General features: G+C 38.0%; 1 protein-coding gene across 1 annotated transcript in view; it reads right to left on the bottom strand.

Moving 5' to 3' along the window:
* MAP3K5 (mitogen-activated protein kinase kinase kinase 5) overlaps positions 1-12,700 on the bottom strand; it is a 97,686-nt gene that overhangs the window by 52,667 nt on the left and 32,319 nt on the right. The window contains exons 4-7 of the mRNA XM_038130960.1: positions 4,077-4,270; positions 3,704-3,872; positions 2,698-2,804; positions 92-262 (exon numbers count right to left, since the gene is read on the bottom strand). Coding sequence (XP_037986888.1) covers positions 92-262; positions 2,698-2,804; positions 3,704-3,872; positions 4,077-4,270 — 641 coding nt within the window. The remainder of the gene's footprint in view (positions 1-91; positions 263-2,697; positions 2,805-3,703; positions 3,873-4,076; positions 4,271-12,700) is intronic.

Genomic DNA, 12,700 nt, shown 5'->3' with positions numbered 1-12,700 from the left:
TTGGGAAGTAAAACCATTCAAATACATTTTTGTTTGAGGAATATTTTCCCAAAGCTAACAAAAGGACATAGACCAGGAAAATAGTACTCACCAGAAAGTTGCTTTGTCCCTGCTTTCTATATCTATGAACCCAGATTCCAAAAACATGTCCTTGTAAATTCGACCAACCAGGCAGTACATGTCTGAAGCTACTTGGTCTTCCTGCTCTACAAGGGGAATCATAATTTCTAGAGCTTTCTGTCTGTCTCCAGGCAAATTTCTCCTGTTGAAAATAATAATTTTGATTTAAAACCCAACAAAGTTAACAAGAAATAATTTTTTATGACTGCTTTTAATAGACATATGACTTCATCCATGTAAAATGATGGATAGACACAATGTACTATGTTATATATACACACTTACCCCCTTCTTCCTTATTTTTTGTCTTTTCTTTATGTCATGGGAAACCTTTATAAATACCCTTAAACATAACTTCTCTCTCTATTGAAGCATCATCTATAGCAAAGCACTGAAAACAGCGTCAAGAACCTCCAGGGAAATTCTTAGAAGGGTCACGTGTTACTTCCTTATATAATAGAAAAATATGAACCTTGATTTCATATCTAGTATTTCTTTCAATGTAATTCACTCTCTAAAGGAAAAAAAAAGATTCGATCTTGTGTTTGTAATCTTACTTTTTATGTACATTTTTACTGTGAAGCAAAATGTCCAAAAAGCACAAACCGGATTGAACTCCCATGATTGGGAAGGTTTAGGAGTAAAGCCAATAAGGCAATATTAAAAGAAGTACTTCAGACAAATAAACCACATAATTGCAAGCATTAGACACTTCCTGGTGAGTCACAGTTTTGGTACATACATCATTCAGTATCAAAAGTTTAGAATTTTAACATGTTTGTGTACTGAACAATCAAATGACTCAATTTTCAACATTTCCACATCTTGTATTGACTATCACTAATCCAGATTAATGAATTTAATGAGAACAAAACCAGTAGGGCAAATAATGTTTTGCAACATGGATTATTTACACTTAGCTGGTCTTCAGAGACAGAGGTCCCTACTTTTATTTCTGTTTACTTTTCCATCATCAATGCCCTCACATTTCTTGATTTAGGTCAGACTAATCCTGACTAATTGAGCTGCTCCATCCTTCCGTGCTAGTGACCTGGATTAGAAGCAACAGACACATTTTTTTCACAGCAAAGATTCAGAAGCACAGAGTATTTCAGACGTGCCTCAGCTGACAAAATATCCTCTAAAGTCCCAGTAAGGAGAAAGTTACAATTAGCCCAATTAATTCCTTCTTGGCACACCAAGGCATGAACATTTTCATGGCTGTCATGGCTTCTAGTTTAATGGTCAGTCTGGAAAGGAGAGGAATAGGAAAATCGCATCTGGACTCCTCTGGAGGTACTGTGTAGATATTTTGTCAGATACTCTAAGAGGCAATACCTTGAGTCACAGAACCAGTGAAGTATAAGGATATGCCTGAAAAGATTATGCTGCAGTTTTCCAGGTTTTTAGTGCTTCAATGAACTAGTCCTGTTTTCAAAGAAAATTTTGTTTCAGAAAAATGTGACCTTGAGTTATAAACAACACATTACAACTCCAAGGAACACCTAGTGACACTTGTGAAGGCTCTGTAGAAGTGACAGGTATAGGTTGGGCTATTTAATCTGCCATACTTCACATATTTATGTCAAAGTGGAAACAAAAAAGGCATAATATTTATACCTTCATTTATTTAGTATAAAGGCAAAAGTAAGGATCTGGACATTTTATTCAGACAAAAAAATACCAGAAGCTGTTGGGGTTTTTGTTAGTTTCTTTTTTTTTTCCTTTGAAAACCAGGTTTACTATTTCAAGTAATTCCTTGTGACATGTTTTGACATCACGTTCATATGATGTGCAATTTTAAGCCTCCTCAGTGAACCTGAATTACAAAATTCAAATCCGTGAGAAGCAGAACCATCTACCGACATTTGCTATATTTGACAATTTCAACACCTGCTGACACCTGGTCTACTCTTCTAAAAGTCAACAGCAAAATGTTCATTGTGATAACAGCAATGGAGCAGAGAACATCTGTAATTTCCTCTGAAAAAACACCCCTCTTAGTCACTTGCCTAAATGTCAGTATCCTAGAAGAAAATCTAGGCTTGGCTTTTATTTAATCCATTGAAGCAGTGTATGTTGCTTCATGTATCACATTTTGCCCATGTTATCAGAGGACATGAAAATTATTTTATCATCATAATACAATAAAATCTTCCTATGGACATTTGATGAAAGGTCTGCTTCTGTCTCCTGATATTACCAGAACTCAGACTTGAATGAGATGATGTCTTTGCCAGCACAAACAACGCAGTGCTGTCACTCACACAGCAATGTTAAAAGTGTATTTTACAGAAGGAAAATATTGTTAGGTATTTGTTTTCTCTAATTTAGGTACTGAAATAAAAAAATAATGCAAATCTATGGAAAGACAAATCAAACATGCTGAAGGAAAAGGAATGAAATTTAACAGTACGAGATAAAAAGAAGCTTAGAATCCCCAGAGATGCTTTGGTCAGAATCATAGGACTGTGTATAAAGATTCCAGTAGGGAACTTCATACAGGGTTACCCACCCCTTACAAATTTTGAAGTTTTGATTTACTGTTCCATAGCAGAAGGAAGGGTAGATTCTTACCTGTTTAGTGCAAATGCATAATGCAACCTCACATGGTGGTGGGAAGCCAAGTCAAAAGTGGGCAGTTTTTCTAAAGTTTTCACCAATTTCACAATGGAATCATAATCCTTCCAAAAGAAAGGAATAATAAAGTTTTAAGTGGCTGTAATGAGGTATGCCTCTATAAACTCCTCTTCAACCTAAGCAGCTATTATTTCATACTAAGAAGTATTTTCAGTCCATTTTAAGTTTTATGGAATTCTGTCGCCTAGCACTAATCAGAGATGGGAATATGCACAGTATTTAGCAGGGAAGCCCAATTTGGTCTCCTGTGCTGCTTCAACATGGTCCTGTGAAAATTTTCATACATCTGTTTCACTATGAAAGTTAGGAACTGAACACATCTCAGTGCTCATATTGTGCAAACATTACGAAGCTAACTGCATTTGAATTAAGGCATCTCAAATCTCTGAAGTAGGCATAAGCCACAAAAACAAGACTCTAATACCACAGTTTTTAAAGTAGCTTACTCACTGACATATTTAAAAAAACAAATAAAATTAAAAAATCAAACTCAAACCACTTCATAATATTTAAGGAGTGACAGTGAAATTATGGATAATAAAGCAAGCAATTACCAGCATCATTCCAAAACCTGAAATATGAACTACTTCTGTTTCCATAAGAAATGTCACCAGCTTTGGTGAAAAAGAATACATTTGCCTATCAATTGCAGAATGCCACCATAGCCTTTAACTACATGCTGTTCATCACACAGCTGTGCTGAGATGGAAAAGAGTACATGTCATGTACTTTTTAGGTACTGTCATAAAACCCTTTTCTGCTATGGAAAGGCAAACAGTGAAACTACAAAACAAAACAAAACAAAACACTAGAGAAGACAGCATAAAAGATTTTTACTAGTGTGCTTTATCCACACATTTTATTAAAAAAATCTGCACCAAATGCACCAAAAATTTCTGTGAGAATGTAATTTAATTTACTATTCTTAGTAGTGAACTCCTACCTGGATGTCTCTGTAGGACAGCAGCAAGTTTATTACAATGTCAGCAGACAAGACTTCGACGTTATCGACTCGCTGTCTAATCCTTGCCAGCTCTGCTGCAAGCTCCTTGCCCGTGTAAAGCGTCCGGGCCTTTCTGATGTCATTCAGAATGGATTCCCGGAAATACTGGCTGGGGAGGAACAACTTCACATCAGCACAGCTCTCCCAAGTGTATGTGCAGAACATGTATGGATGGGGCAGTGTCAATGCAGAGATTTGGTCAAGCTAATCCATTCAATATCAGTTTTTCTGAACAGAAGGCAAAAGAGGCTGACATTCATCGTGCCAGCTGGAATATTTGCATTTTACATGGGTGTACAAGAAGACAACTCACCTGGAACTGGCCTGTGCCACCTTCAAGAGCTGAATAAATCGATCCACCAGAGGTAAGCATATAGGCCCAAGCAGAGACTCAAAACCAGGTGGCATCAGCTCTGTGAGTCCCTTCATGAAACTGCTATCACAGCAGTACACCTTGTTATGCGGAGTTATCATATAAGGAACAAATATGTAGTTCCCAGTGCACATCTGCAGGGAAACAAGGGGCAATATTTAGGGCAGTTATAACTTGGCAAGACAAAGTATAAAACCATTGCATGTACTACCTGTTAAAGTCAAAGGGAGACCTGCTGCTTACTTCTGCAAGACTAAGTGTTGACTCATGAATTCAGTTTTCATATCAAATGTATATACAAATATATATACACCTGAAATGTATTCTTTCAGATTTCTGATCTGCTTCCTGTAAAATGAGTCTTTCCAGAAGTATCGAGTTGACCTTAAAATTGTAGTTGGCTCAATAGTGAAATAATTCTAAGGCCACACTCTAAAGAGGCAGATGGAATCAAAAGAAGCTGAGGTACTTGCTTTTCAATGTGACATGATCAGAAGAAAGCAGTACAGTTTGGCTCGCAGATACTGGAAACAGTAACACAATCTAGTTGCCTCACAACAGGACAACCATAGAGAAAATTAATCCTCATATGAACTGCAAAATTACTCAAATAGCTTTGCATTCAAAAAGCAAAATAAATTCCCTACTGCGTAGAAAATACTTTCAATGGGACTTAAAATCATACATAGTTCAGAATAATCACTTACAGTGCACCTCAGCATTGCTAAACTGCAATGATTTTTATATATCAATGTATGACAGATACTTTGAAAAAAAAAAAAATAGAAAAAAAATTGTCTTCCAAGGAAGAGGGAGGCAAAATGTCTGCTGACTGTGGTATGTGTGTGAGTACAGATTTATGTGCAGAGAAAGTTGCCAAATATTTGTTTTGAAGAGTCTTAACTATGAGACAGAATATCAACAAAATAGGGAGGAGTTCCTCCATTCATCTCTCAAAGCTCAGACTCCATTACTGAAGTGCCCTGCAGCCCAACAACAAAAGTCTTAAGGAAGCATTTCTTGAGACTCATCATTTTTAGTATGCCTAAATTACTTCCAAGGTTAATTAGTTTCTGTTCAGCTGCTTTGACTCTCCCAGAAGTCAATACTGCAATGCAGACACTTCAGAAACTCCCTACCTAGCTGAGCTCCAAGCATTGAGAGGGCAGTGGCTGAATAGTTTTTGAATGCACAATACCATCTGGGTGCTTAAAACATGCATTTTAACATGCATTATTAGATGTTTAAAACATGGAAGCACTGAGGTAGTCAAGTCTGCAAAAGGTATGTGTATAGACATGACAGTAAACACACATTTGTGTACAAATCAGAGACTGGCTATGAAAAGCACAGGAATTATTTTTTAATTACACCCTCATACTCTGCAATTGTAAGACCTCAATATAAAGGCAATCCCACTGCACTTCTGAGGGGTACTGACAGACTCTGTAAAATCTAAAAATAATTTGTGCAGGCATGAGGTCAATTGAGTTCAACTAACACAGAAGTTGTTTGGAGATTATTGTATACAGTGCCTTGCACAAGGGTTAATTTAGTCTTCTTTCTGCAACCATTGTGAACTACTGCTGCTGAGGAGCTAGGGAATATTTACCTCTGTGTGACTGCAGCAATTCCAAAGGGAACTTGAGAACTGGGGAGTATATGACAAATGTTTTAACAAGTAACTAAGGAGTGGGTTGGCAGAACCCAAACTGGATGTCTGTGCAACGAAGAAGTGAATGGATACTTCTATTAAAGAATATCCTAGCATGTAAGGCAATCACATGCTTTCAACTGTGAATGGATGAACATTTTACCCTGCTAAAATCTAATGAGCCCCACAGGCAAAGGCAGAGGGAAAATTATGAATTTGCTGGAACTGGCTTCAGTAATTTTAAGAGATGGGTACATTGCCACTGGCATAAGAGCCACTATTACACATAGGTCAGACTGTTCTCCAGCTTTCCTTTTCTAGGTAAAGGAAAAAAAGGTTGAGAAGTCAGAATCAAGAAAAAGGGTGAAGTAGCTACAGATATCTGGAGACAAGCATTTTACTTCCTAATGTTTATTCAGTGCATTAAAAATAAATTCATAACTGTTAGCAGGAAAACCTTCTCAGACCTCTGGCAGACTGTTTCCAATGCTGAGGTCTTAAATAAAAATCAGCTCTGAAAAAGGATGTTCCCATCTTTTGAAATTCACAGAACCCAACATTTACCCTTGTAAAATGGTCGTGCCACCTACAGGGACAATACCAGAGCCTTCATCTTTAATTCTACCAGGAGGAAAACTGCTCTTCCTGCAGATGACAAGTGCCTGACTCCATTACTGAGCATGAGCTCTGAGAAACTCATCCTGAGTGCAACTTCTGTAGGAAGTACATATCTATTTCAGTGAAACAAGAGAGCCAGCAAAAGTTAGTTTATATGCATTCCTCCTGTTAGCTGAGGGGGGAAAAGAAAAGCTGGTTATAATATAGAGCCTGGCATAGAAGACATGCAGACCCAAGAGTTATTGGAAGCAGTGGACAGCAAAGAACAGTAAAAGACAGAAGAAAACACTGTGGGAAGAAAAGGGGAAAAAATGAATCCATTTACAGTTGTTCAGAGGGTGCCCAGGGGTCTCAGGGTATTGTCTCAAGCTAGAATCTCACCGTGATATTCAGTAGCAAGTAGTGTGAGAATACAGTGGCCTTTCCCTCAGCCAGGGCATCACTTTGCTTGTTAACTTAACCTAGATAGGTATCTTTTGTGGGAGTCTGCAACTACGAAACTTCTCAAATTTGGCTGAAATTCATCAGAGAGACAAACAGGCAGATACAGAACAAATGTGAAGGATGAAAAACCAGTACAAGCTCTTAAGTTTCATTTCCTTAGGAAATGCACCGAAAAAGAAAGAGCATACATGCAATAAAGCTATGAAACACAAGAAATGCTGACCTCAATTTCACTTCCCTAGCTGAAGAGTACAGTAGGTAGATATTTAACAGCTAAAACTAACAAAGGCAGACATGCAGTAGCTCTAGTGTCAAAAGAAAAAAAATAATCAAAAGTTATATATTATTTACTAAAGGTGGTGGTGGAAGAAAGATAACAGTGATGGCAAGACTGCTTTTGTAAGACAAAGTCTACAGTCCCCTTCTCTGAAGAAACATGTTGTGTCATCATCACAAATTCTCATTGCAAAGAGCCCAACTCCAGCTGCCTTTGGGCTCTGATTAGGGTGGGAGCCCGAGAGAACCAAGCTGTGGGGGAAGCAGTTGTGGAACTACTCAAAATGTCAGACCACTTTCAACAATTTTCCCCAAAGCAGAGTGTGTGACTTGCTTCTTTTCTCATTCATCCAGTGATGCAACCTGTTTCAGCAACTATACTTCTTTCTCATCTTTTTTTTGTCAAAATATAAGCTATGCTAACTTAAGTCAGAAAGGATCAGATGGTCTTTCTGACACACACTTCCCATCTGCTCACACTTGCTTTACATTTTCACTTAGTGCATATTATTAGACTTGGAAGCTTAAATATATTTAACTTATTCTATTAAATTTGCCTTGTAATACTCATCCTAACTCTGATCCCACAAAATCTGGTCTTTTTTCTAACCATAATTGACTTCCCTCTATACTCTTAAGTCTTTTAAACACACAAGACAAAATTGTTTTACTTTGATCCATTCTTGTGACTCACCATATCATGTATGATGAAAATAACACAGAGAAGCCTTTCAATAAATCCAGGATATTTTTGAAGGAGTGACATCTTAAATACAATTGTAATATTCTGTTATGTCAACACCCTTTAAAAAATATAGCTTGAATACAGGGGCTTCAAAAATGGGTGGGAATAGACCCCCTCAATCAAGAACCAGTGCTGAAAGTTTCATTTTGCAACCCTCTTCATAAAACCTTCATTATTTAAGGTTCAAAAGCTCAACTTACTCTAGTGAAAATTACAAAGGGATTGCAGGGCACCTGAGTTGTATGTTGAAAGGCATTACTGAAAAACACCCAGGGCTGGGACAGGCCTGGAGTGTGCATACAGTGAGTTAGATGGTAGTTACTGTGGTTCACACTGAGGCACAAGAACTCAGGACATTAGACAGGTAATCCTGGCCTAAGCTTTCAGATCAGCAGAGCTACTTTTATCTGGGAGATATGAACATACATATCAAAGCCTTGGGCTAGCACACTCAGTACCTGGCAACACCAGGTCATTTTCTGACAGACTACCCATGTCAGCCCAATTCAGCAAGTCAGTCAGACTAATCAGAAGGCAGAAGTGCTGGCTGGCACCAGCTACACACATAAATGCTTACAACTAAGTGACAAATACTGTAATTAATTTTTGCAAGTGTTTTAATTGGTCTGTATTTTTCTAATGTCCCTTCCTCATTTAGTGAGGACAAATTTAACAATTCCAAACCATGAGTAATTTCAGTTAGAGATACAAGATCATTGTTAATAGCTCTATAATTACAGAATTTAAGACAAGGCTTCTAGCTAGACCTAGTGGTCACTGGATCATCAAGCATCTCTTTCTTGTTCAATATCTTTCCTCAGCTTCTGGAAGAAATTAATATAGCACCTATTTTTAATCAAGAGATAATAAAAATCAATAGCATATACTTACATTTTAATGATCACACTAAGGATATAAACCAGCTCTTCTTTCAATATTCCCCTCTTTCTACTTGCGGAAAAGGCAGCTTTTTGGACTTGAATGGGGAGACTACGTCTTCTTAGGAAGAACATAATGAAATAAGATAAACACTACTCTCTCTCTCAAAAATAAATCTGATGTAATATAAATGATTTTTTTTTTCTGAAAGTTGCACAGATTAAAAAGACATGGTGCTAGACAAAAGAGCATTTGAGTTCTGGCCAATTAATTCTCCTATCTTTACTTTTTCTTCAAAAAGAGGGAGGAAACTCTAAAAAACTGCAGAGAGTCAGTGATGCACGGTCCTTTCAACACCCTAAGGTACACTGCTCTGTTGGGATCATTTAGCAGTCAAATATCCATAAACAGAGAAAAACTGCCTTCAAGGACAAGAAGTGTCAAAGAAAAGAAAGATTCCCAAAACCAAAACCATGATATTTTAGCCATGAATGGGAGAATCTAGCAGAATGCCATCAACTTGCCAAAGCTTCAGGTCAACATACAATGTAACTTTAATAAAAGAAAAAAAAAAGAAATAACTGAACTAATAAATATTGCCAGTATCTCTCACAGTAGAAACTATTCTTCCTGCTGACATTCTTCTAATTAAAAGAACTTTTTTCTATTTCTCCCACTCATTCTTTTGAAAAATATCTGCTTTTATTTCAATTCTTGTGGTGAAATTTTTAGGGTAGTTCTCTGCACATGGTATTATGCATAGCAGAAGGCAAAATCATAAACCAAGTTAAAAAATCTATTCTCTCCACCCCCAAACACACAGTAAATCAACATGTGCTGATGTCTTAATGAATACAGACTCAGTTTGGCTTTACTTTAAATCCCACTCACAGGAATGATAGCCTTACTACTGATTTGAGAAGTAACTTAAGTAAGCCTCATGCCTCAAATTAAAGCTCTGAAGCACAAAGACTGGATCTACACTATCAAACACCTCCCCTTTTTTTTGAGAATATATTCTTTCTTTATATACCCAGCAATATCATTCCATTGCAGCCATGCTACATCCTAAATGCTTGTTAAAAATCATCTTACAGCCTATATGGTCTTTTAATCATATTTACATAGGGAAAAAGTTTCCAACCTTTTCCTATGAATATATTAGTCAAGAATTCACAAAATTAGAGAATAAGTAAGATGTAGTGTTGTATCATAAATAATAAATGCCACAGTTATCATTTCCAACAAAATATTTACTGAAGGCTACATAGCATTTTTACATACTTGGATATCAAAAATAAAACTGGCCACAAGTCTCTTGTTGGCTGGATGAAGAGTATTAAAAATATTTACCCCTATTTCCATGGTGAAAGAAACCAACAGTTAAACATACCCTATTCTACAGTCTTTTAACAGCAGCTATATGAAGATTCTGAGCTTGCAGATGCCTCTGGAATGCCTCATCCAGAGTCACAGAATGGGTCAGGTTGGAAGACACCACAGTTGTCATCTGGTCCAACCTCCTCACTCAAGCAGGGTCATCCTAGAGCACATGGTACAGGATTATGTCCAGACAGTTCTGGAATATCTCCAGTCAGGGAGACTCCACAATTTCTCTGGGCAATTTGTTTGGGTGCTTGGCTGCTTGCACAGTAAAGAAGTTCTTTCTCATATTCAGATGGAATTTCCTGTGCACCAGTGTCTGTCCACTGCCTCTTGTTCTAGTCCTTGGCTCCATTGAAAAGAGCCTGGCTCCATCTTCTTGATACCCTCCCTTCAGATACTTGCAGACATGGATGAGGTCCCCTCTCAGCTGTCTCTTCTGGAGGCTGAACAAGCCCAGTTGCCTCAGTCTTTCCCCCCAAGAGATGCTCCTGTCCTTTCAACATCTTTGTTGCTCTGTGCTGGACTTGTCCAGGAGCTCCATGTCTGTCTTGCACTGGGGATCTCAGAACTGGATGAGTTCTCCCACTCATATTAAAGGAGCGCTACCTCAAGCTGTCTCTCAAGATACACCTTAAACAAGAGGCAATTAGGAAAGGCTGTGGAAAGCCAGTGAAAATTACAATCATAGAGCATAGAATGGTTTGGGTTGGAAGGGACCTTAAAGGTAATCCAGTTCCAACATTTGTGTTGTGGCCAGGGACACCTTCCACTAGACCAGGTTGCTCAGAGCCCCATCCAATCTGGCTTTGAACACTTCCAGGGATGGGGCATCCATAGCTTCTCTGGGGAGCCTGTTCCACTGCCTTACCACCCTCACAGTACATAATTTCTTCCTAATACTTAATCTAAACCTTCCCTCTTTGAGCCTGAAGCTATTGCCCTTTGTCCTATCACTACAATCTGATTCCTTCAAGTGTTAGAAAAGCAAAACACCGCTAAGGGTGCTCGGCCATTCAACACTAACCCTGTTGCTCAGTCACTAATGCCTGCAAGTCAGCTGCCCAAGAGAGCAATTCCCATTACCTCCCAGGGCCCTTCTGGTCAGACCAGGAGCAGGACTGCAGCCTCACAGCCCAGGCAGCCCCCAAAGCTATCTACTACTCCAGCCTGGTGCAAGCAAGCAGCCTGAACTGAAAGGTATGCACTGTGTCAAGGTGTAACTTACCACAGTGGATTGCAAACCACATGTAGAATACATGCATATTGAATACTAGATTCAGCAAGAAGTCAATTTTTAAAAAAAATTAAACAGACCTGCAACTTTCCTCCAAAGGCGGTAGAATTTAAACTGTGGAAAATGATGATGAAATGAAAACTGGTTAGCTAGAACTAGCAATGTACAGTCATGAGCCATAACCTTTTTAGCAACATCTTATGACTGAAACTCTTTACTAGTAATTTCTAGAATGTCTCTGCTGCTTGACTGACCTCCAATCAGATAACAGCAAAAACTAAACTAAAGCTTTCAACCAGCAAAGTAACTACCTCCTGTTAAGGTATCACTCCCTGTAAAAATGTATGGTTTTGGTATTACTGGAACATTTGGAAAAGGTCCAACTAAATAGCTATAAAACCACATATAACAGGAAATAAGCCAATGTTATCTTGTACTTCTCTGCCCAGACAGGCTCCAGGCAGCTTATCCTTGCTATGCAACATTGTATTGACTATTATTAGGAAGCACAAAAATCCAGCAGAAGAACAAAACAGTTGGCAATAGATTTTTTTGTGTTATCCCACTTATTGTTAGGGATACAAGGTTTAGGAAAAACAAACACAAGGCATTTCAGTTAGGCAGATATATCTATAGTTACACACACACTTGTTTTGCAACCTTTTTAATCCCCTGGTGCCAAGGATACCATGGTCCTGATATGGCTGATGTTTGCACGCTATTAAAAAACATGTTCTAGAACAGCAAGACTGAACTCCTTGTTTATTCATACGTGAATTTCATTTTTTTCATATCAGTAACCTCACATGACTTTTTTTGGTAAGGGTGAGCATCAGAGACACAGCTTCTCTAAAACAGAATCTCTGTCATAGCCATTTATCCAAGTATCTTATAATTTATGAAGAAACACAATTTTTATAGCAGGCATTATATTCAGTAGTTAGGCATGCACCAACATTTTGGAAAGTCTACTTCCAGGTAATTTGGCTGACATTATGCTGAAAAAATGAGGAAAAAGGAGACAAAGGAACTGCTAAAACCATTTCACTGACTTCCCTGTTCTAATACCAGGGAAAATACTTCCTCCCAGAAAAGATGTTATGTGGGTGTGCTTGAAAACATCTGAGACTTTCAAGGAACACATTCTTTTTCTGGCATACACTGAAGCATTTCTAAAAGTGATAAATGACAGTGTCACAGTTGCCTATCCAAATTTAAATGAAAAACAGAACAATCCTTTCTGAAACAGACGAAGGCCAAGTTATCATAACTCTCCTTGAGCTTCGGGGACTGTCATTTAAAAACAGGACAAGATGACATCTCCCCTT

The sequence above is a fragment of the Motacilla alba genome, chromosome 3 (assembly GCF_015832195.1).
Source record: "Motacilla alba alba isolate MOTALB_02 chromosome 3, Motacilla_alba_V1.0_pri, whole genome shotgun sequence".
Lineage (NCBI taxonomy): Eukaryota > Metazoa > Chordata > Aves > Passeriformes > Motacillidae > Motacilla > Motacilla alba.
The sequence above is the reverse complement of the archived record's forward strand: the minus strand, read 5'-3'. Positions and strand labels throughout refer to the sequence as shown.